Raw genomic sequence first — 20400 nt, 5'->3', positions numbered from 1 at the left:
AAGAAGCACAAGCTGGAATCAAGATTGCCGGGAGAAATATCAATAACCTCAGATAAGCAGATGACATCACCCTTATGGCAGAAAGTGAAGAGGAACTCAACAGCCTCTTGATGAAAGTGAAAGAGGAGAGTGAAAAAGTTGGCTGAAAACTCAACATTCAGAAAACTAAGATCATGGCATCCAGTCCCATCACTTCATGGCAGATAGATGGGCAAACAAAAACAGATTTTATTTTGGGGGGCTCAAAAATCACTGCAGATGGTGACTGCAGCCACGAAATTAAAAGACACTTACTCCTTGGAAGGAAAGTTATGACCAACCTAGACAGCATATTCAAAAGCAGAGACATTACTTTGCCAACAAAGGTCCGTCTAGTTAAAGCTATGGTTTTTCCAGTGGTCATGTAAGGATGTGAGAGTTGGACTATGAAGAAAGCTGAGCGATGAAGAATTGATGCTGAGCTGTTGTGTTGGAAAAGACTCTTGAGAGTCCCTTGGACTGCAAGGAGATTCAACCAGTCCATCCTAAAGGAGACTAGTCCTAGCTGTTCATTGGAAGGACTGATGCTGAAGCTGAAACTCCAATACTTTGGCCACCTCATGCAAAGAGTTGACTCATTGGAAAAGACCCTGGTTCTGGGAGGGATTGGGGCAGGAGGAGAAGGGGACGACAGAGGATGAGATGGCTGGATGGCATCACCGACTCGATGGATGTGAGTTTGGGTAAACTCCGAGAATTGGTGATGGACAGGGAGGCCTGGCATGCTGGGATTCATGGGGTTGCAAAGAGTGGGACATGACTGAACAACTGAACTGAACTGAACTGAAACTTTGTATAGACCCTGCTACAATGAATCTGTTTTAACCTACTGATTGATATCAGCAAGAAGACTGCAAGCAAGGATCAGCTGGCAGAAGAGAGGATTAGTTTACTTTGGCTTAAGTCCCAAGGTGCTAGAGAAATGTCAAATATTAGATTGGATTACTGATCCTCGAATGTGGCCCTTCTGCTTCCTCATCTAAAGTGGTACTGACTTGAGATGACCAAAATTCCAGAGTGGATGACAAGAGTGACCATCCTGACAGAACCTAGGAAAAGGAAGTATAAAAGCCTCTGTTTCATCGACAAAAGATTAATAGTCATGGTATAGTAAGCAGTTAGCTCACTGACCCTGGATTACATGTTAATAAATAGTGGTTGTTTACAAGTCAGTTGTCAGGATTGGAGGATTTGACTCAGGCTGAATAGAGTTCCCTCTGTATCAAGTCCAAAATATATGGTTAATGTTAAAGTCAGGTTCAATGTTACATCACTTTACCCAAATAACATGTATCCATAATTCCCCAAAGAGGATGCAAAACCCAAACCACATACCACCCCAGCCAGCCTTACTTGGATGGATTATTTGATTGCATACAACCAGTCAATGTATACCATTTTGGGATATGCTACCTGTGACCCTAAAGATATAACACATTTCCAAAGCCAAGACTGATTTTCTGTAACTCAGTAGTACTTCTTAGAACAGAAATACTTTGCTGATCATGAGTATACTGTAGCCCAGTGCAAGGCCAAACCTTTTTTCAGTGATGGTATACATGGAAGTCAGGCCTTTAAAGTTGCCTCACAAAACAGTGTACACACAATCGGTTCTTAGAACTAAAGCCTTATTGTCTTTTCCTTCCTTTCATCTCATCCTTTATTGACGTTCAACTTTGCAGTTATCTTCCTTCAGAAGCTAGGAGTGGAGGAGAAGGCATGGTACACTGCACTGCCTACATGTTCAATAGACTTTTGATAAATATTACTGGCTGACTTCTAGTCAGCTGGCTATGGAGAGAAATGGGCACTAAACTAAGAATTATCAATTTAACATGAAAAATAATAAAATACACTAAAGTATTTTCTTTCTCAGAGAGAAATCCTCTAAGGGATGAGTTGCTTTCTAATCCTGTCAGTTGTGAGGTTGAGAAAGTGAAAGTATCCAAACCATTCTGGTTGAGGAGGTAAGTATGGAAGCAGATGACATCTCCGACAAAGGTAAGCTTGGTGTCTGGCTCGATGGCATGCTCTACAGAAACAGGGATATAATCGGCCATGCCTGGATGTCTCCGGTCCCAGAGCCTCACAAGTGTCACCCCTCTGTTCACAGCCTGGGCCATGTAAGTGTAGTTCCTATTCCCTGGTCCAATGAGCAGCAGGTCATCTCTGAAAGTAGACATGAAAGGTAGGAATCTCTGAAAAGAGTCAACAGTTCTGGAGCCAGACCCTATCACAACATTTTATATTCAATAGCTCAAAAGAATTCAGATGGAATTCTACAGTGGAGAGTAAACAACTAGGGCCAGGGATCAGGTCTATTACATTTATATACATGGTGCCCAGCTAGGCTATTTTTCTTAAAAAAATTTTTTTTCCAGTTTGGCTTTTTGATAATACTCCAGTTGGCTCCTTATAGGAGTTTTATATGAACTAGGACTTGTCAAATTCAAATATTAAAAATCTTCTTCATTGAATAATTAATTCTGGTCTTTCCCTCATTTTTTAAAAAAGCAGATAGTTTTTTGTTTTGTTGCTTTTTTGGTCATACCACCATGTGTGACTTTAGTTCTTCAACCAGGGATTGAACCCAGGCCCATAGAAGTGAAAGCATGGAGTCCTAACACTGAACCTCCAGGGAAATCCCAATATTAAAGTCAACTGTCCCTCCCTATCTTAATGAAAGAAAGATCAGTTTCCAAGTGCATAACATGAGAGGAATTTACTAGCACTGCTTATACCAGGCTAATCTACAAGATTTCTGCCATAGCGATAACACCATTCCTTTGCCTTCCATACCTGTTTAAAGCCAGATAAAGCTGGGTATTGTGTGTGTGGAATTTCTCTCCAATGCTATTGTAAAACTGAACAATGAAGGTAAGAGACATGCCCAAGGGAAAGGCTGATAGGGTCCTTCCTTGAGCCGTGTATAGCTTGGGGTGGCTGCTCATTCGCAGGTATGTCACTGGTGCTACCTGTGGGAGACAAAACCTATTGGTACAGAGCAGAATGCACTGGAGGGGACCTATGACCATATTCTGAGACTTACAATCAGTGATAAAAATCATGTTCCTCTTTTGTAGGAAGTAGCCAGCTCTTGATTTCAGATGACTTAAATCAGAGTGAAAAAGAAATATGACAGTACAGGAAATGGCTTTTAATTATCGGTGTGTGCTCAGTTGCTCAGTCATATCTGCCTCTTAGTGACTCCATGGACTATAGCCCACCAGGCTCCTCTGCTTATGGAATTTTCCAGGCAAGAATACTGGAATGGGTTGTCATTTCCTTCTCCAGGGGATCTTCCCAACTGAGGGTTCAAACCCGTGTCTCTTGCATCTCTTGCATTGGCAAGTGGATTCTTTACCACCGTGCCACCTGGAAAGCCTCTTTTAATGATTAAAACAGCAGAAATACGAAGCAAAGCTGGAGTTTTTTGAGGAATGGACTGTATTTCCTCTCTTGTGAAGAGTGTATTATTTATTGTTAAGTAACTGATAACTTATCAAGAATATAGATTGTGTTTTTGTACTATAACAGATAAAGTAAGGGAAGTAAAATACTGTGATACAATAAGGGAAGTCCAGCTTTGAAACCTAGCTTTATCATTTCATATCTTCATTTAACCATTCTAGGTTTTATATTTCTTATCAGTTTAATAGGGCTAATGATGCTTGTATAATAGGGTTTTTGTGGTGGGTAAAAAATATATACATAAAAGGAGCAACACAAGGCTGGAACATACTAGATTTTTAATGCCCCAAACATTTTGTTTTAGACTAACTTACCTCTAAGGTCTCTTCTAATTCTAATTTTTTTTTAAAGTCTAAAAACATTTAAAACATATCAAAAAGCCTAATTTTGATAGTAATAGTTCTACATTTCTCCCATACCAATCCTTTTGCCAAAGTTGCTCAGAAAACAGTCATACCATTTTGAGATTAATGTCTTTTATAACAAGGACTCTAAAGTCCACTTTAATTTGATGGTTCATGTCAAGATTGTCCTCTTATCTTACAGTTCATTTCTGACTTCCAGAGAAATTTCTAGTTCTAAACTAGAAAGTCAGTCTGCCTCTTAAGGCCATGGTATTCCTTTTATTTTTTTGAGTAAGTCCCTGAACTCACCTGAACCCCAGTTATAGTTGTTTGGTTTACTCCAAAAGGTTCTGTAGAAGTGACTTCTAACACAGCAGTGCCTGCAATGGAACCAGCTTTCAGGAGCCCTTCACCATCCTCCTCGATGACAGATGAATTAGGGAAACACTTGAGGACACGGGAACTCACAAAGGCGGCCCCTTCCCTAGGGAATAAATGGGGGCAGGTGGCATCTCTTGGGGGCTCTGACTGATCAGAAATAAAGGAGTAGCAATTGCCTAGACCACTGTTAGAGGCTGTACTCAGAAAACTGCTCGGTTCTCCTTGTTGTGTAGTTATTTGTTCCTCAGGTAAAAGTCAGCCTTTGGATTATGCTTATCTCCTTAAAAATCAAATACTATTATATATTTATCATTAAAAAATTATTTGGTGAAAAGAATTAAAAACAGGTAAAGTCAGCTTTTCACATCTGTGGGTTCTGCAACCACAGATTCAACCAAGCACAGACTGAAAATTTCAAAAAGTTCCAGAAAGCAAAATGTGAACTTGCCTTGGACTGGTGACTATTTACATAACATTTATATTGTATTAGGTATTATAAGCAATTTAGAGAGAGTTTAAAGTATACAGGAAGATGAGCATAGGTTATATGTACTATAACCTATAAATGCACTATAAATACTATACCATTTTATATAATGGATCTTTGAGTCTGCAGATTTTGGGGGCAAGGGTGGGTCCTGGAACCAATCCTTGGTGGATGCCAAGGGACAACTGTATTCAAACAAATACTTGTACATGAATGTTCATAGCAGCACTATCCACAATAGCTAAAAGGTGAAAACAAACCAAAGGTCCACCAATGGACAATTAGATAAACAAAACGTAGTATATTCATATAATGGAATATTATTCAGTCATAAAAAGGAATGAAGTACCCATACATGCTACAGCGTGGATGAACCTTGAAATCATGTTAACTGCAAGAACTCAACACAAAAGGTCACATGGTATGGTTTCATTTACATGAAACATACAGTATTTAAATCCACAGAGACAGCTGATTAGTGATTGCCAGGGACTGAGAGGAGAGGAGAATGGTGAGTGAGTGTTTAATGGGTATGGGTCTCTGGTGATAATGAAAATGTTTTGAAACTAGAGGTAATGGTTACACAATACTGTGTATGTACTAAACACCACTGAATCAGACAATTTAATTTTATGTTACGTGAATTTCACTTCAACTAAAAAATTTATTTGTGAGTTAGAAAAATCACCTAGAAGGCAATAGTTCTTTTATGTGCAGTGTTTCACTGAGGGTAAAGTTAGATCCTAGCCTATCTTCTTCTCTATTCTCCTTACCTGTTGGTATGGAGTTTGAGCTGAGAATTCATGGACATCAGAATTTGTTCAGGCTGGCACTCTGGATAGAAAAGTTGAAGTTTTTCAAACACCTGGAATGAGAAAATGATGCTTTCCTCATTTCTGGAAAAGACAAATGATGACCTTTACTCACAAATGGACAAACTACAAATCAAGTCTGCCTGACTGCAATTTAGCCCAAGTCCCATAATATTGCTTTCCAAAATGAGCCAGGCATTTAAAACATATTTAAGTAGTCTAGAACATATAACCTAACACAGCCTGTTTCTGACTACAAGGGACTAGGCATAGTTTTTGCACTTACCATATCCCCTATATTACTTAGATATTAGTATAAAATGATTTTGAAATTTCTAATTTTAGTTCTAGTAATCTAAAGAAAGATTTGAGAATGAAAAACCTATAGTATTAAATTAGCAAGGGCACTATTTAGGTCTTCTACCTCCCAGTAAAGTGCTTTTTCCTCTACCCCTCACTGAATCAGGGAACCAAAGCCAAAACAAAGGATAAAAAGAAAAGAAAAAAATTAATCCCAAATCCAGAGGTAGAGAAATTTATTTTCTCTATACAAAATATATTTTTTCTTTGAATTCTAAAAACAGTAGGGCCATTTAACTTTCAGCTTGAATATATCTATAGAAACTTCATACTCTTACACCTTACCAGAAGTCAGGACAGGATTTCATTCTACCTGTGAATATAGCTAAGTGGAATGTACCATAATATCTATCTATGTTAGGCAGAACAAATCAGAACTTAATTCCCTTTAGTTACCGTGGTGTTTGTATACTATTCACTGTGTTGGGAGTTGAATGCATGTGTTGTAGTTTGTAAGGTCAATACCCATAGACAAACAATTAGCGGAAATAACAAAGATCTAGAAACCCTAAGCCTATTTTAGAGATCCCTCTAGCAATTTCTCTATCTCTATCCAGACAAACTCTTCATGGAATATAAGAGAATATAACTTTCTTCTCCTTGATAAACAAAAACAAGATTTAGGTTTGGGATCTTACCAGGATCTGAACTTCATCAGACAGTTCTAACAAATTCCCCTCGAACTGTCCAGATGAACTGTTCATACAGTGGACAGTAACTTTGATATTGGTCCGACCAGCTGCTTTTGTGTGGACAACCATGGCAAAGTTATTCTCTACTGGAAGTTGCAGAAAAACCTAGACAGGAAAGGGATGGATTAAGAAATATTCATGAATAAACACTGTGCCCTTCCCTCTTTGTTGAAAATAGCTATCAAGAAGAATTAGAGTTCCAGACTTATTTTCTTTCTTCATTTAAAATTATCTATTTATTTATGGCTGTACTAGGTCCTCACTGCTGCACGCGGGTTTTCTCTAGTTGCAGATGGTGAGGGCTATCCTCTAGTTGTGGTGTGCAGGCTTCTCTATGTGGTGCTTTCTCTTGTTGAAGATCATGGGCTCTAGGATGCGTGGTTTTCAGTAGTTTTGGTGCAGCGGTTTAGTTGCCCCATGGCATTTAGGATTTTCCTGGACCAGGGATTAAACCTGTGTCCCCTGCATTGGCAGGCGGATTCTTATCCACTGTGTCACCAAGGAAGCCCATTTTTTTTTTTTTTTCTTTTTGTGGCCACACCACACAGCTTGTGGGATCTTAGTTCACAACCAGGGATTGAATCCAGGTCCCCTGCAGTGAAAGCACCAAGTCCTTATCACTGGACCACCAGATAATTCCCCCAGGGTTTTTTCATATTTGTTTCTTTTCATATTCCCAGCAACACAGTCACCCCTAAAGTACACTTCTGTGTTCAGTGCTCAACTAATTCTGGAAAGATTCCTATATAAGATTTCTCATCTTGAAGTCAATTACTTGATAGGAGAAGAATGCAAATGAAAAAAGGGGTTTCCTAAATGGGTTGAGACAGTAGAGCCTGAGATCAGAGAGAAGTTAGGCAATCTACTCCTGGAGTTCATAGTGATAACAAGGGAGGAAGACGACAAGAAAGGGAAGCCCCTGTTTAGGACAATGTTAAACTAGCTGACAATTTCTCTATTTGCTTTACTTCCCTTCTAGTCTAGACTAGATAGGATTAGACCTTGATGGACTTCTGCTGAGAGAGAAGGGAGGTCCAACACTAAGGCAAACGCTGAAGTAGGCACTTGCCTACCTTTTTGGCAATTCCATTCCTATCATTCATTTCATGTCCTGTCTCCTCTGCCTTTTTGCTGTCTGAAGCCCTCAAGGCCTTCCTTTGCTCACTTGACTCAGGAGTTCCAAATTCCAAAATCACCTTTCCCTCCATCCCTACATAAAAATTCCCACTTCCCTCGTGCAGATTATGATCAATTGTCTGGAAGAAAGTTTTATGCTAAAGAACAAGTGTTTTATAATTGTTTAATTCAACTGAATTTCTAAATGGTGACACCACAGTGCAGGAAGTCTACCATGTAGGACATTAGAGACCTTTCTTCCTTTTTTGCTGCAAAAAAGCTTTAATGTTTCCATTTGGTCCAAGGTTTGGGAGAGGGTTCCAGGATAGTTGAAAAGCTGCCTTAGTGGTTATAGAGAAGGGCTTCTGGTGTCATGCAAAAGCCCTCACATCAGAGGGGCTCGCCAAAGGCTGCGGGGCTCCAGAGGCTCCAAGTCATGCTTGAGGGTGAGCCTTTAGAAGAGATACCAACCCAATTCAATCTGGGGACCAACCAGCCTGTGGAGGTTGGTCAGGTGATCACCATTTTCTTGATGAGTTTTACCTCTTCATCTAGGACGCAGCTCTCTAAGAAGTCACAGAGATGGGGGTCTGCATGGGCAGAACCCAGGTCATGGAGATCCAAAATGGCCTGGCTCAGGTTCTTCTCCATGAGTGCAGAGGCTTCCATAGGATTCTGGGTTTTACCCACTCACCTTCAGATGCTACTGCATGTCTTGAAAGAGGGTGTAGCCACTGTGCTGGTTTTGCATTCTCAAGAGATGCCCGTAGCCCTCGGCCTGCTCATCAGCCAATTCGTGGAAAAAGTGGCCCATGCCCTCCAGAGCCACACTGTGGAAAAAGTGGCCCATGTCCTCCAGAACCACATCATTTCAGTTGAAATAGAAGCCCACAGAGAGGTAGGTGTAGGAGGCCCACAGATGCTTGCTGACCAGGTGGTTGATGATAGCCTCCATGTCAGTGGAATAATTATGACAAATCTAGGAGTTCATAGTTGATCGGTAATAAGGAGTTAAGCTCAAAAAATGATGTTGGCTGGTCCCTGGTGATTGCAGACAGCTGAGTGACTGATTCCAGTGGTTGCAACTGAAAAAAGGGTTGGCAGGTGGTAGGAGGCTGGGGCAAGGGAGTGTCTTTGGGTCTGTTCCATCCAAGCACTGTTGAAGCAAGAAACAGATCCACGGAACTGCCAAATGCACAGCCCGTTACAAACCTTTGTATTTGCCCATTTCATCACCCAGTTTGTCTATGTGAGGTCAAAGGCTGGGGAAGAAAATCTTGTGTAGCTCTCAATCATTTCTTCTGTTAGAGAAAAGAGTGCTTCTTTAGACAAGAAAATTAAAGGAAGTAAAAAGTAGAGCAGGTGGTAATAAGGCTTATGCCATCCCTTCCTTTCACACAATTCCTATTTGCTATCCCTTTTTTTCCTATTTGGAAAAAAAGCCAAATCCTTCTGCAGAACTCTACCAAACTAAGTACAGTTATATTCCTTTTCAGTTCCAAGTATAACTAGGCTCTGTGGAGTCCATGACAGAAGACCCAACCACTAGAGTTTCCTTAGATTATAGATCTAGGATATTTTCAGAAAATTGGAAAATTTTTAATTTTTCCATACTTTTCTTTGTAACTGGCTCCAGAAATGACTAATTGTAGCTTCTATAACCCCTCTGATCTCTTTTAAGGTCTAACTCTAATTCTTTGTTTTTGTAGGCACTGAATTGTGACCTGGGTATCTTGGTCCCAGGTTTCTTCTTCCTAAGGTAAAGTCCAGACCTAGGTGGCTGCCACTGATCCTGGACCATCTTGGGTGGGTTCCATTAAACTGATGATCATGTAACAATGTCATGAAGTAGGTAAAATTTGTCTGCAGTATCCACTTCATTTTTTTTCTTTTCTTTTCCAGATTTCAGAGTAAGTGCTAAATGCATTAAAGTATAAAGGCTATTTAAAAAAAAAAAAAAACATAAAGATTCATGTTGCATTGTGGATTTCCTCAGTGGCCATCATGAGGGGCTTTGGGCATTTCAAAAGCAGCAGGTGCTGAATTTGGAGAAGCCGGTACCACCGTGGAAGAACAGTTTAATTAACTATCCTTAAATTTGCCATTGATATAAGGTACTCAGTCCAGAATCAGTTGCCAGTTGGTGGCCCACACAAGCCCTATGACACCCATAGCACCCTACGTGCACGAGGGAAGATTCCAGTTCTTCCCCAGCTCCTAGTAGCATGGGCCCAGAAATGTGCTCAGCAACCAGCTTTCTTAAGTCTTTTTTTTTTTTTTTATTCAGTGTTACAGCTCTATTTTATTTAGAAGATAGCAGGAAAATCCATCTTTGAGGTGTGAGGGTACATCGATCCAAAGACGCGAAGAGAAGAGTGCTCCAGCACGCGGGAGACAGACAGAGAGCTAGCTTTGGCTCCTCTTTTTATATGTTTTTTTCCCTGGGCCTGTCTTGTGTAAATTGGGCCAGCCAGGAGTATTGTTTGTTTTACCTGAGGCCCTCACTCCAGTCCTCAGACCTTCCTGTGTTCTATTTTCACTGGCTTTTCTCTTCCGTATCTTTTAGCCACTGTTATTCTGGACTCCTTTTTCCCTATTCTAACTACCTAACACTAAGTACATTCATATTGTTCCACTTTGTTAAAATAAAAACTATATCCATTAAACAATAACTCCTGATGATCTACTCCCCTCATTCCTTGGCAACTACCTTTCACTTTTTAAATAATCTTTTTTCTCCTAAGCCCCAGCATGTGGTAATTGGCATTCTACTCTCTGTTACTATGAGTTTGACTTCTTTTAATAAAGGTGCCACATAAAACCAAGATCATGCAATGTTTGTCTATGTGACTGGTTTATTTCGCTTAGCATAACTTCCTGTTTCTCCCATGTTGTTGCAATGATGGGATTTCCTTCTTTTCTAAGGCTGAATAATATTCCATTTTATACATAAACCAAACTTTAAAATGTCTGCATTGAAATTTTCAGTTCAGTCATTATATTCTTCAGTTCCAGTATTGCTGTTTAGTTCATTTTTATAGTATTTATTTGTTAGCCTTCTTATTTTATTCCCCATGGGCTGTAGCCCACCAGGCTCCTCCATCCATGGAATTTTCTAGGCAAGAGTACTGGAGTGGGTTGCCTTTTCCTTCTCCAGGGTCAGCTTTCTTAAGTCTTAATGTCAACTGCCCATCATGTAGCACAAACATGATTATTAATATAATTAAGTATGTCTGAGTATGTTGAAAGATTATATCACATATTTAAACTCTATGTATAAATACTTTATATTCATAATATGTTATTCATGTAACACAGTTATTTGTTCACAAATGCAACATTATACAACAGCAAATGTATCAAAGGAAGCAATGCTTTCTTAAGCATTACTTTCTTTTTTTTTTTTAGTTTAAATATTTGCTTGCAGTTTATTTTGGTTTTTCTAAATAGACATTCACATCTGCAAACAATAGGATGTTGGTTTCAGCCCCAACCCCAAATTCCTTACAAGTGTTTGTTCTCACACATTGGCTAGAACTGCCGTTTGTTTTTTAGTCGCTAAGCCGTGTCCAGCCCTGTTGTACTCCATGGACGGTTGCACACTAGAATCCCCATGAGATTTCCCAAGCAAGGGTACTGGAGTGGGTTGCCATTTCCTTCTCCATTAAGCATTACTTTCTTAAGAGCTCTTTCCAGCAAAGTATGTTAAATTTAAACTCTATGTATACATACTTTATATTCATAATATATTATTCATGTAACAGTTATTTGTTCACAAATGCAACATTATATAACAGCAAATGTATCAAAGGAAGCAATGCTTTCTTAAGAGTTCTTTCCAGCAAAGTATGTTAAATATTGTGTAGTATTATCTGAATACTCAAATTTGGATTCTTCATATGATTTTCAGGTTTATAGCATTCACAGAACAATCAGAAATAGTAAGTAATAATGTTGTGTAGTTTAGAAGGAAGTCAGTCTAAAACCAAGGATGAAATAAAATAAATCCCTAAGGTAATATGTTAACAGATATGTTCATACCTCTGAATGCCTGGGCACTAAATCCAGTACATCCCTTTTGCTCATGGACCAGTGGAATGTGAGCCCAGGGTTGGCACTGCTGAAGGAGAAAGGGGTCTGGGTACTGGTCACTCCCATGACATAAACTGGCATCTGAAAAGGAAGAGTGGTTTTGTGCTATACCTCCTGTCCAGCTGGCATTATCAACATAATGAACCTAGAACAGAACCATCATACTGACCTCAGTAGCTGTGATGAGTCGAGTTGCAGCTGCAAGGATCCTAACAGCCCTTAGCTGTACAACCTCAATCTGTACTTCATCCTGCTCAACAGGGTGGAGAGGAAGCTTAGGCTAAGAGGGAATGTCTATGGGGTAGACAGAGATGCTTATGACAACTCATTTGATTGTTGTTGTTTGGGGCATTCAACAACAATGACAACAAAAATACGCCATATATATGGGCTTTTTGTTGTCGTTGTTCTTGAAACAATTTCTTAAGCATAGGGACTATGTCTCATAACTAAAGATTACATATTTCCCATGGGCTACGGACACCCTCCCCATCACTACTTCCTCCTCCACCTCCCAATATGACTCCCAGATGGAAGAGCAGAAGCAGAGCAGAACAAAGAACCGATACCTGGGAAAACACAATGACTTTTCCAGTATCTTCATTTACTGTCTGAATGGTGCCATGGACCACAGCTCTGCCAACTACCTTCCCTGTAACTTGGCCCCTCCTGTTAACAACAGCCACAGTCTGATTACTGATGGAGAAATGAATGATAGATTGAGGCTGAGGGCCACCTTCAGACATCACCTGAAATTTAAACACACCAGTGAATGCTGGAGTTTGAGGAGAAGTCACATCTCCTTTTCCAACATTCTGTCTGAGCAACTCAACTTCTTCACCTTCCCCCACTTTCCAACCAGCATGTGCCATATCAGCTCAAATGCAGATAAAATACAAGTGCTATAAATAATCCATGGGATTCCAAGAAGTAGTTCATACCATGATTATCATAGAACAAAGAAAATACTAATTTTCTTCTTTATCAGATCCTGTTGTACTTGGTTGAGAGTGGACAAGGGAAGGCCAACAGGAAGAGGTGTATATGTGTATTGGGGTGGGGCAGAGATGGGATGAAGAGAAAGGCTCATTTTTGGCTTTAGGATCACCTGCATCATGTTAGTTGGAATCAGTGTCATTTTCTCTGGAACAAGTCTAAATGGAGGAAACACCTTGAAGGAGAAAACCAAAAGGACAACAGTGGTTAACTAGAGTCAACTTCACGACAAATGATCATGCAGCTTACTCTAAGGGAAAAAAAACTCCTAATTATGTACAATGAAGTTGTATACAAAGACAGGTATTTTATTTTATTTATAACACAAATTTTCATTTTGATAGCAAAAAATTATAAATTACTTAAGTGAAAATGCTTAAACAAGTTATTATGTATCTGCTCACTAGAATAAAAGTGGTCATTAAAATTATGTTTACAATTACTTTTTTTGGCCATACTTCACAACTTGTGGGATCTTAGTTCCCCAACCAGGGATTGAACTCATGATGTAAGCAGTGAAAGCAGAGTCCTAACCACTGGACATTTATAAAACTTATAAATTTATAAACAAGATGAAGTATGAATTTTGGATGAGATAATTTCCTTACTTCAATTTGCCGAGGGGTTGATGTGAATTTTCTCCCCATCTTGTCCCTGGCAATAGCTACAAGTGTGGTTTGCCCAACAGTGATAGCTCGAAGGATATAATTTTCAGAGTATTCATCTTGTTCCTCCATTAGCCTGAAAAGACCCATGAATGTCTAGGTGAGAAAGATTTGTTTTTAAGATTGGCCACTTATACATCTTTCTAAGATGCTTGTGGGATCTTAGTTCCCCAACCAGGGAATGAACTCAGGTACATAGCCCTTAGAATGCAGAATCCTCATCACTGGACTCCCAGAGAATTCCCAATCTTCTGCTCATTTTAACTCAGGTTAAGAGGAACTGCCAGAAAATAACTTTCAGAGTCAAGACAAAGTTCATAGCAATGGCGGGAAGCTCCTGAAGGGCAAATATTTGTTCTAAGTCTCCAAAGGAATAAGGGCAATATAAACATAGCCTGGTAAAACTACAAATACTAAATTGCCTCAGAATTTCTGTATTTTTTCTTTTGCAGAGGGGAATACCAGTGCCTCTACTTCTAGATAGAGTTTTTGAAGGTCCTCAAGCCTGAAGCATCCTCAAAGGATATTATCCAAGAAGTTCCATAAAATAGAAGTGTTAATGAGACACATATTAGTCCCAAAATAAGACATCTGAGGATGTGAAAGGGGTATTTTGTCGAGAGTTGAGTGTGGGAAGAGAATGTGGGCTGAAAGATACTATGACAAAAAAGGAAAGAAGAAAATCTGAAATACAGAGAAGGCAGTGGCACCCCACTCTAGTACTCTTGCCTGGAAAATCCCATGGACGGAGGAGCCTGGTGGGCTGCAGTCCATGGGGTCGCTAAGAGTCAGACACGACTTCACTTTCACTTTTCACTTTCATGCATTGGAGAAGGAAATGGCAACCCACTCCAGTGTTCTTGCTTGGAGAATCCCAGGGACGGGGGAGCCTGGTGGGCTGCCGTCTATGGGGTCGCACAGAGTCAGCAGCAGTGACTATATAACATCCAGCTGAAGACTAGCAGGGGGGTACTCTTTCTGCCCCCTTCTGATGCCTATGTCAGAGGCTTTCTCTATCTCCTTTATACTTTAATAAAACTTTATTACACACACACAAAAAAGAAAATCTGAAATAACCTAAGGGAGAGATAACCAGGCTACCAGGAGGGATATTCTCATGATAATAAACTTAAGGAGAAAGAAGAATTGAAATGGTACTCACGCCAGGGTCACAATGGCAGAAGCCAGTTGCAATTTGAGCTCCATGTTTCTGAAGTATTTATTTCGGAATGGGCGTTTGGAAGAGCCAAGAACCCTCACAGTTACTAACACAGTTTTACCTATTTCAACCTGGTAGTTAAAAATAAAAATTTAAAAAAATAATTCAAAGGTAATTTAGTAAAGCTGTCTCATTTACGTAGGGCAGTTTAATGCAGAGGTGGCAAGGTTGCACAGAGTCGGGCAAGCCCTTTGGTTAATGCTAAACGTTCTTGATCAGCCTTTGAGCAAGTAAGCATAATCTATGTATATTCTTTTCGGACAAGGCAATGGCACCCCACTCCAGTACTCTTGCCTGGAAAATCCCATGGACAGAGGAGCCTGGTAGGCTACAGTCCATGGGGTCGCTAAGGGTCGGACACGATTGAGCGACTTCACTTTCACTTTTCACTTTCACACATTGGAGAAGGAAATGGCAACCCGCTCCAGTGTTCTTGCCTGGAGAATCCCAGGGACGGGGAAGCCTAGTGGGCTGCTGTCTATGGGGTCGCACAGAGTCGGACACGACTGAAGCGACTTAGCAGCAGCAGCAGCATGTGTATTCTTTTAAGCTGTTCTTTAACACTCTATCTTCATCATGATATTAATGTTGGAATGGTGTTCTTTAAGGGCAGGTATTTCCATTAACATTATCAAAGGGCCTGGCAAATACACACAGTAGCTGAGCACAGACTATATTAAGTGACGCTAGTGAGTGAGAATGACACCTGCTTCCCTTAAGAGATACAGCAAACATTTCTTACCTTATCAATCAGATCAAGCTCCAGCTCTTGTATGTCTGACACCGTGAGGTGAGCCATTGCTGGACCCAAGAAAGCCAAACACAGATCATAGACCTCCAAGGTGAGAATTCCTGGATGTAATGGAACTAACTAGAGGGAAGAAGATTGCAGCTGGATAAAGAAGCAAATATGCTCCAAGCATATGAGAGCAATTATTTCTATCCAAATAGAAAATACAATATCTTACTTTCTTTGTGATAGGAACTCTGAGAAGTCACATTATAAGTTTCAGGCATAGCATAATATGTTCCCTTAAAGTGATGCTTCAGTTTGTGGCAAAATATGTACCCTTAACAAATATTTATTAACTGATAAAGAGCAAAGTTTAAATTGACTGATTTCAAGCAGAATCCAACATACATATCCAGTTTTTAAATTATGAACAGGGAAAGGATTCAGGAAGAAAATCAGGTACATTTACACTGCAATCACAAGCAGGGAGAGAGAGCACAGGGTGGACCGATACTTTGTTTTTCCTTCTTGTACTACATACAGCTCCTGCACAGCAGTATGGTTTTTTACATCCTTTGCTGGCACACAGGGCCTCAATCTCCCCTTTTAAAAAGCAACATTATGACTATAGTAAGTTAAATCCCTTTGAGCTCTGTGAAGGAAATAAATACATCTGTTAATTTAATGTATACTTTTTATTACTGCAAGTCAACTAAAAGAAAATCCCTTGGCATATTGACTATGGAGTCAGATTAATATTTTGAGTTGCCATATCTGGCCGAAAACATCATATACTCAGGTTATAAAGTCAATAGTATATTTAACTATGCACACAGTTCTGTGCTTTGAAATTTATAAAAATTAACCTTTTTAAAATTTTTACTTATTTTTTAATTGGTGGAAAATCACTTTACAATTTTGTGTTGGTTTATGCTGTACAACAATATGAATCACTCATAATTATATATATATATATATATCCCTTCCCTCCTGAATCTCCCTCCCCTCCCGCCAGCCTGCCCCTCTAGGTCATCACAGAGTTCCAGGCTAGACTCTGTGCTATTTAGTAACTTTCCACTAAGTATCTTTTTCACACATGATTGTGTATATATGACAATGTTACTTTCTCAATTTGTCCCACCCTCACCTTCCCAACTGTGTCCACAGAATGGTTCTGTTCATCAGAACCATTTTTCTAAATTCCCATATATATGCATTAATATATGATACTTGTTTTTCTCTTTCTGAACCTTGTTTTAACGGAAATCTTATAGTTAGATGTCTCCTACACTGTTTCCATTCAATCAGAACCAAAAATTTCCCCATATTATATGCTATGCTAAGTCGCTCAGTCATGTACAACTCTTTGTGACCCCATGGATTGTAGTCCGCCAGGCTCCTCTGGCCATGGGATTCTCCAGGCAAGAATACTGGAGTGGGTTGCTATTTCCTTCTATAGACAATTACAACAACAACAACAAAAAACTCATTTTTTTGTTTAAGAATCTACATAGGTTAAAAAAGAAAAAGACACAAATGTTATTCTATGTAACAAGTTTGAAATGCCTAATAATATTTTTCTGATCATTCTCCTAAGAATGAGCTTTGACCTGAGGCCATCGATCTGGGGATATTTCTAGAACTCACCTGGACAGAGCTTTCTGCTTCCAGGTAAGTGATGGTGACAATATCTTGCTCACTACTGTTGACTAAAAAATAACCAGATCCTTCCACAAGGCTAAATATTTCCTATGGAAAAATCAAGACAAATAATATTCCATTCCCTTTGGATTATAAATATTTCAAAGTAATTTCTACTTACCTAAGAAAGAGTATGACATTAAAAGATTAAAATCAACAGACCAAAGACCAAATATAATTATTAAAGTATTAGTGCTAAAGATAATTATTATATATACATTATATACGTATCAGTGATTTTTAACACATAAGTGAGCTTTTTTATATTTATACTGTTAATTTTAATAACCTAGAACTCTCCCCTCCAACATGATTCCATTTATCTAGAACCATACAGCTCCTACCTTCACATCAGGGTGGTTATAGATGGTGGCATTCTCAGGCAATACTGTTACATCATCTACCAGGAGCAGCTCCACAGCCACAGATCTGGGCAAGTTGGAAAGTTCCTAGAAATGTAATAAGAAGCATAATGATAAATATAAACTTTTAATTTCTCATCTCAGTGAGTAAAGATTCCAATACTCTTTCAAGTGCCAAAGATAACACAATCATAAAGGTACATAACTCTCAGATTTACATCAGCTGTATTTATATTTACATCAGCTATATTTATAGACTTCTAAGGTCTATAAATATACCAACTCCAGTACTCTTGCCTGGAAAATCCCATGGACGGAGGAGCCTGATGGGCTGCAGTCCGTGGGGTTGCAAAGAGTCGGACACGACTGAGCAACTTCACTTTCACTTTTCACTTTCATGCATTGGAGAAAGAAATGGCAACCCACTCCAGTGTTCTTGCCTGGAGAATCCCAGGGACAGGGGAGCCTGGTGGGCTGCCGTCTATGGGGTCACAGAGTTGGACACGACTGAAGCGACTTAGCAGCAGCAGCAGCAGCAGCAAGGAGCCTTAAATTTCAGTTAATTAGTATTTTTCACATAACAGTCTCCACTTACCTTTGGACTTTTCTTCTCTGAATAGCCCACAAAATTGACTCCAATGAGTACAGTCCCTTTTATCTGATGTACTTTAAGGATCTGATGACCTGGAGACATGCAGAAAAATACCCTGTGAGAAACAATAACACGTAAAATACAAAAGGGTCCCCAGAAAACCAAACTCTACCATAATTTTTTCCAAACGGTATTTTATTGGAGGGAGAAAAAAAAAATCACACACACACAGTGATTAGGGAAATACAAAGGAAACAGAAAACTGGGGTTTTGTGCTGACTTTGCTGACCTTGGGCAATGTTTATTTCTCAGTTCCTTTATTAAATGGGAGATTGAGAGGCAAAAATCTAAAATTCTTTCCAGTTCTAATGGCTCGTGAGTCCAAAAATAAGCTGACAAGAGTGTATGGGGAAATTTTTGTTTGATTTAAGAACAGAAGTGAGAAATAAAGAGAAAGTCCTTTGGGATTTTTATGCTTCTAAACTGTTATGTGTATGTAAATGTTATGTCAATCCCTTACTCAAAAACTTTAAATGGCTAACTAGTCCTTATTAGAGCAATTCAAACTCCTTAAACTGGTATTTGAAGCCATCTATAATCTGACCTTGCTTTACTCATTTATTCTTTTCAATTTAACTATCATGAATCTGCCACTTTATTGAGGTCAATTCTTATTATATTCTCAACACATGATGATCATGCATAAATCTGCAGAACATTTTCTCATGATTTTACATTCATTCATTCAAAACAAAGATTTATTAAGGGTCTACTATATGTTAGGTACTATGGCAGTAATTAGGATACAGAGATGAAGACAACACTGTTCTTACCTTCAGAGAAACCCACAGCTTAGGAGGGTGGCTGCAATATAGAAGTATGTACAAAGCACATAATACAGAATATATAAGAGCACAAAGAAGGAACATTCTCCTTAGACTGGGAATACAGAAGAACAGAAAATTCCTAGATTACTAGAGGAAGAGTTTAGCTAAGCAAAGATGCAAAAGTTAAAAAAATAAAAAAAGAGAGAGAAAATACAACTTATGCAAAGGAAAGAGGAATGACAAGGCTTGTCATGGTTAAGGATCTAAAGTCATTGAGTTTAAGAAAAACGTAGAAACATGTGGGTGGTAATAAAAGGTGAAGCCAAAGAAGCAGGTATGGGTTGGTATGTTAAGCTGCAAGAACTTATCCAGAAAGACAATGTGACAACACTGGTAACAGTACAATACTGTTACCAGTATTGTATACTCTTATACAATAATTAAGAGTATACTATAGGCTATGATATCAGAGAACTTGTGGCTTCATCTATTTATTGTTATGATTTCAGGGCCTAAAACTCAGCCTAGAATATAATAAGAACTCAATAAATGTTTAATGAATGAGTAAACTTACTAAACAGGGATATGTCAGTCTCCCATAACTGCAATGAGGATAACAGGAAATGTATGTATGATAATGTATGTATCAGACTTCCCTTATGGTACAATGGTTAAGAATCCACCTTTCAATGCAGAGCACGTGGGTTCAATCCCCCGTCAGAAAACTAAGATCCCACTTGCTGTGGGGCAACTAAGCCCAGGAGCCACAATACTGAGCCTGCCACTCTAGAGCCCATGCTCCACAAGAGAAGCTCCCCTCGTGCCGGAACTAGAGAAAGCCCAGCCACCACAACTAAGACCCAGTGCAGCAAAAAAAATACAAATAAATAAAAAAATTAAAAGATAAAAATTAAAAAGTATATAAAGTATTTAGTGTAGTATCTGGCATGTCATAAGAGCTCAATAAATTACTAGACTTAAACTATTTCCAGAAGAATTTTAAGACAGAGTTTTGTATTTATTCTTTAGAAGGATCATTCTGGACAGTAGTATGCAGGATGGATTAGACGGTAGGAGAGACACATGGAGATCAGTTAGGAGGCTACTATGGTGATATAGGATAGAGGTTATGAGGATATTAGTGATGAAGTTAGAGAGGAAGGGATAAAACAAAAAAAAAACATTTAGAAAATAAAATGGATGGTATGTGGTGATTCATCATTACAGGGTATAACAAGCATCTCTTTCTTCCCTACCACTTTTTACATTAACTGTATCACATTATCAGTATTTTAATGTTATAGTATCATATACATATGAGTACTATGATATAGTATGTAGTTAAGCCCTTAAATTGGTCCTGAGTATAAATCATGGCATCTGGTCCCATCACTTCATGGGAAATAGATGGGGAAACAGTGGAAACAGTGTCAGACTTTATTTTTGGGGGCTCCAAAATCACTGCAGATGGTGATTGCAGCCATGAAATTAAAAGACGCTTACTTCTTGGA

At 39.0% G+C, this 20400-nt stretch overlaps 1 protein-coding gene and 1 pseudogene across 1 annotated transcript in view; both read right to left on the bottom strand.

The window, feature by feature from the left end:
• Positions 1 to 20400, bottom strand: part of NUP210L (nucleoporin 210kDa-like) — a 101586-nt gene that overhangs the window by 15968 nt on the left and 65218 nt on the right. Inside the window, exons 18-32 of the mRNA XM_010838380.1 lie at positions 18066 to 18154; positions 17453 to 17557; positions 17055 to 17156; positions 15417 to 15545; positions 14618 to 14745; positions 13399 to 13531; positions 12903 to 12965; positions 12364 to 12543; positions 11964 to 12044; positions 11744 to 11875; positions 6533 to 6691; positions 5496 to 5587; positions 4164 to 4338; positions 2839 to 3014; positions 1991 to 2208 (exon numbers count right to left, since the gene is read on the bottom strand). Coding sequence (XP_010836682.1) covers positions 1991 to 2208; positions 2839 to 3014; positions 4164 to 4338; positions 5496 to 5587; positions 6533 to 6691; positions 11744 to 11875; positions 11964 to 12044; positions 12364 to 12543; positions 12903 to 12965; positions 13399 to 13531; positions 14618 to 14745; positions 15417 to 15545; positions 17055 to 17156; positions 17453 to 17557; positions 18066 to 18154 — 1962 coding nt within the window. The remainder of the gene's footprint in view (positions 1 to 1990; positions 2209 to 2838; positions 3015 to 4163; positions 4339 to 5495; positions 5588 to 6532; positions 6692 to 11743; positions 11876 to 11963; positions 12045 to 12363; positions 12544 to 12902; positions 12966 to 13398; positions 13532 to 14617; positions 14746 to 15416; positions 15546 to 17054; positions 17157 to 17452; positions 17558 to 18065; positions 18155 to 20400) is intronic.
• LOC104987468 lies at positions 9785 to 10592 on the bottom strand (annotated as a pseudogene).

The sequence above is a fragment of the Bison bison genome, unplaced genomic scaffold, assembly GCF_000754665.1.
Source record: "Bison bison bison isolate TAMUID 2011002044 unplaced genomic scaffold, Bison_UMD1.0 scf7180017864093, whole genome shotgun sequence".
Classification (NCBI taxonomy): domain Eukaryota; kingdom Metazoa; phylum Chordata; class Mammalia; order Artiodactyla; family Bovidae; genus Bison; species Bison bison.
This window is presented reverse-complemented; position numbering and strand designations above follow the sequence as displayed.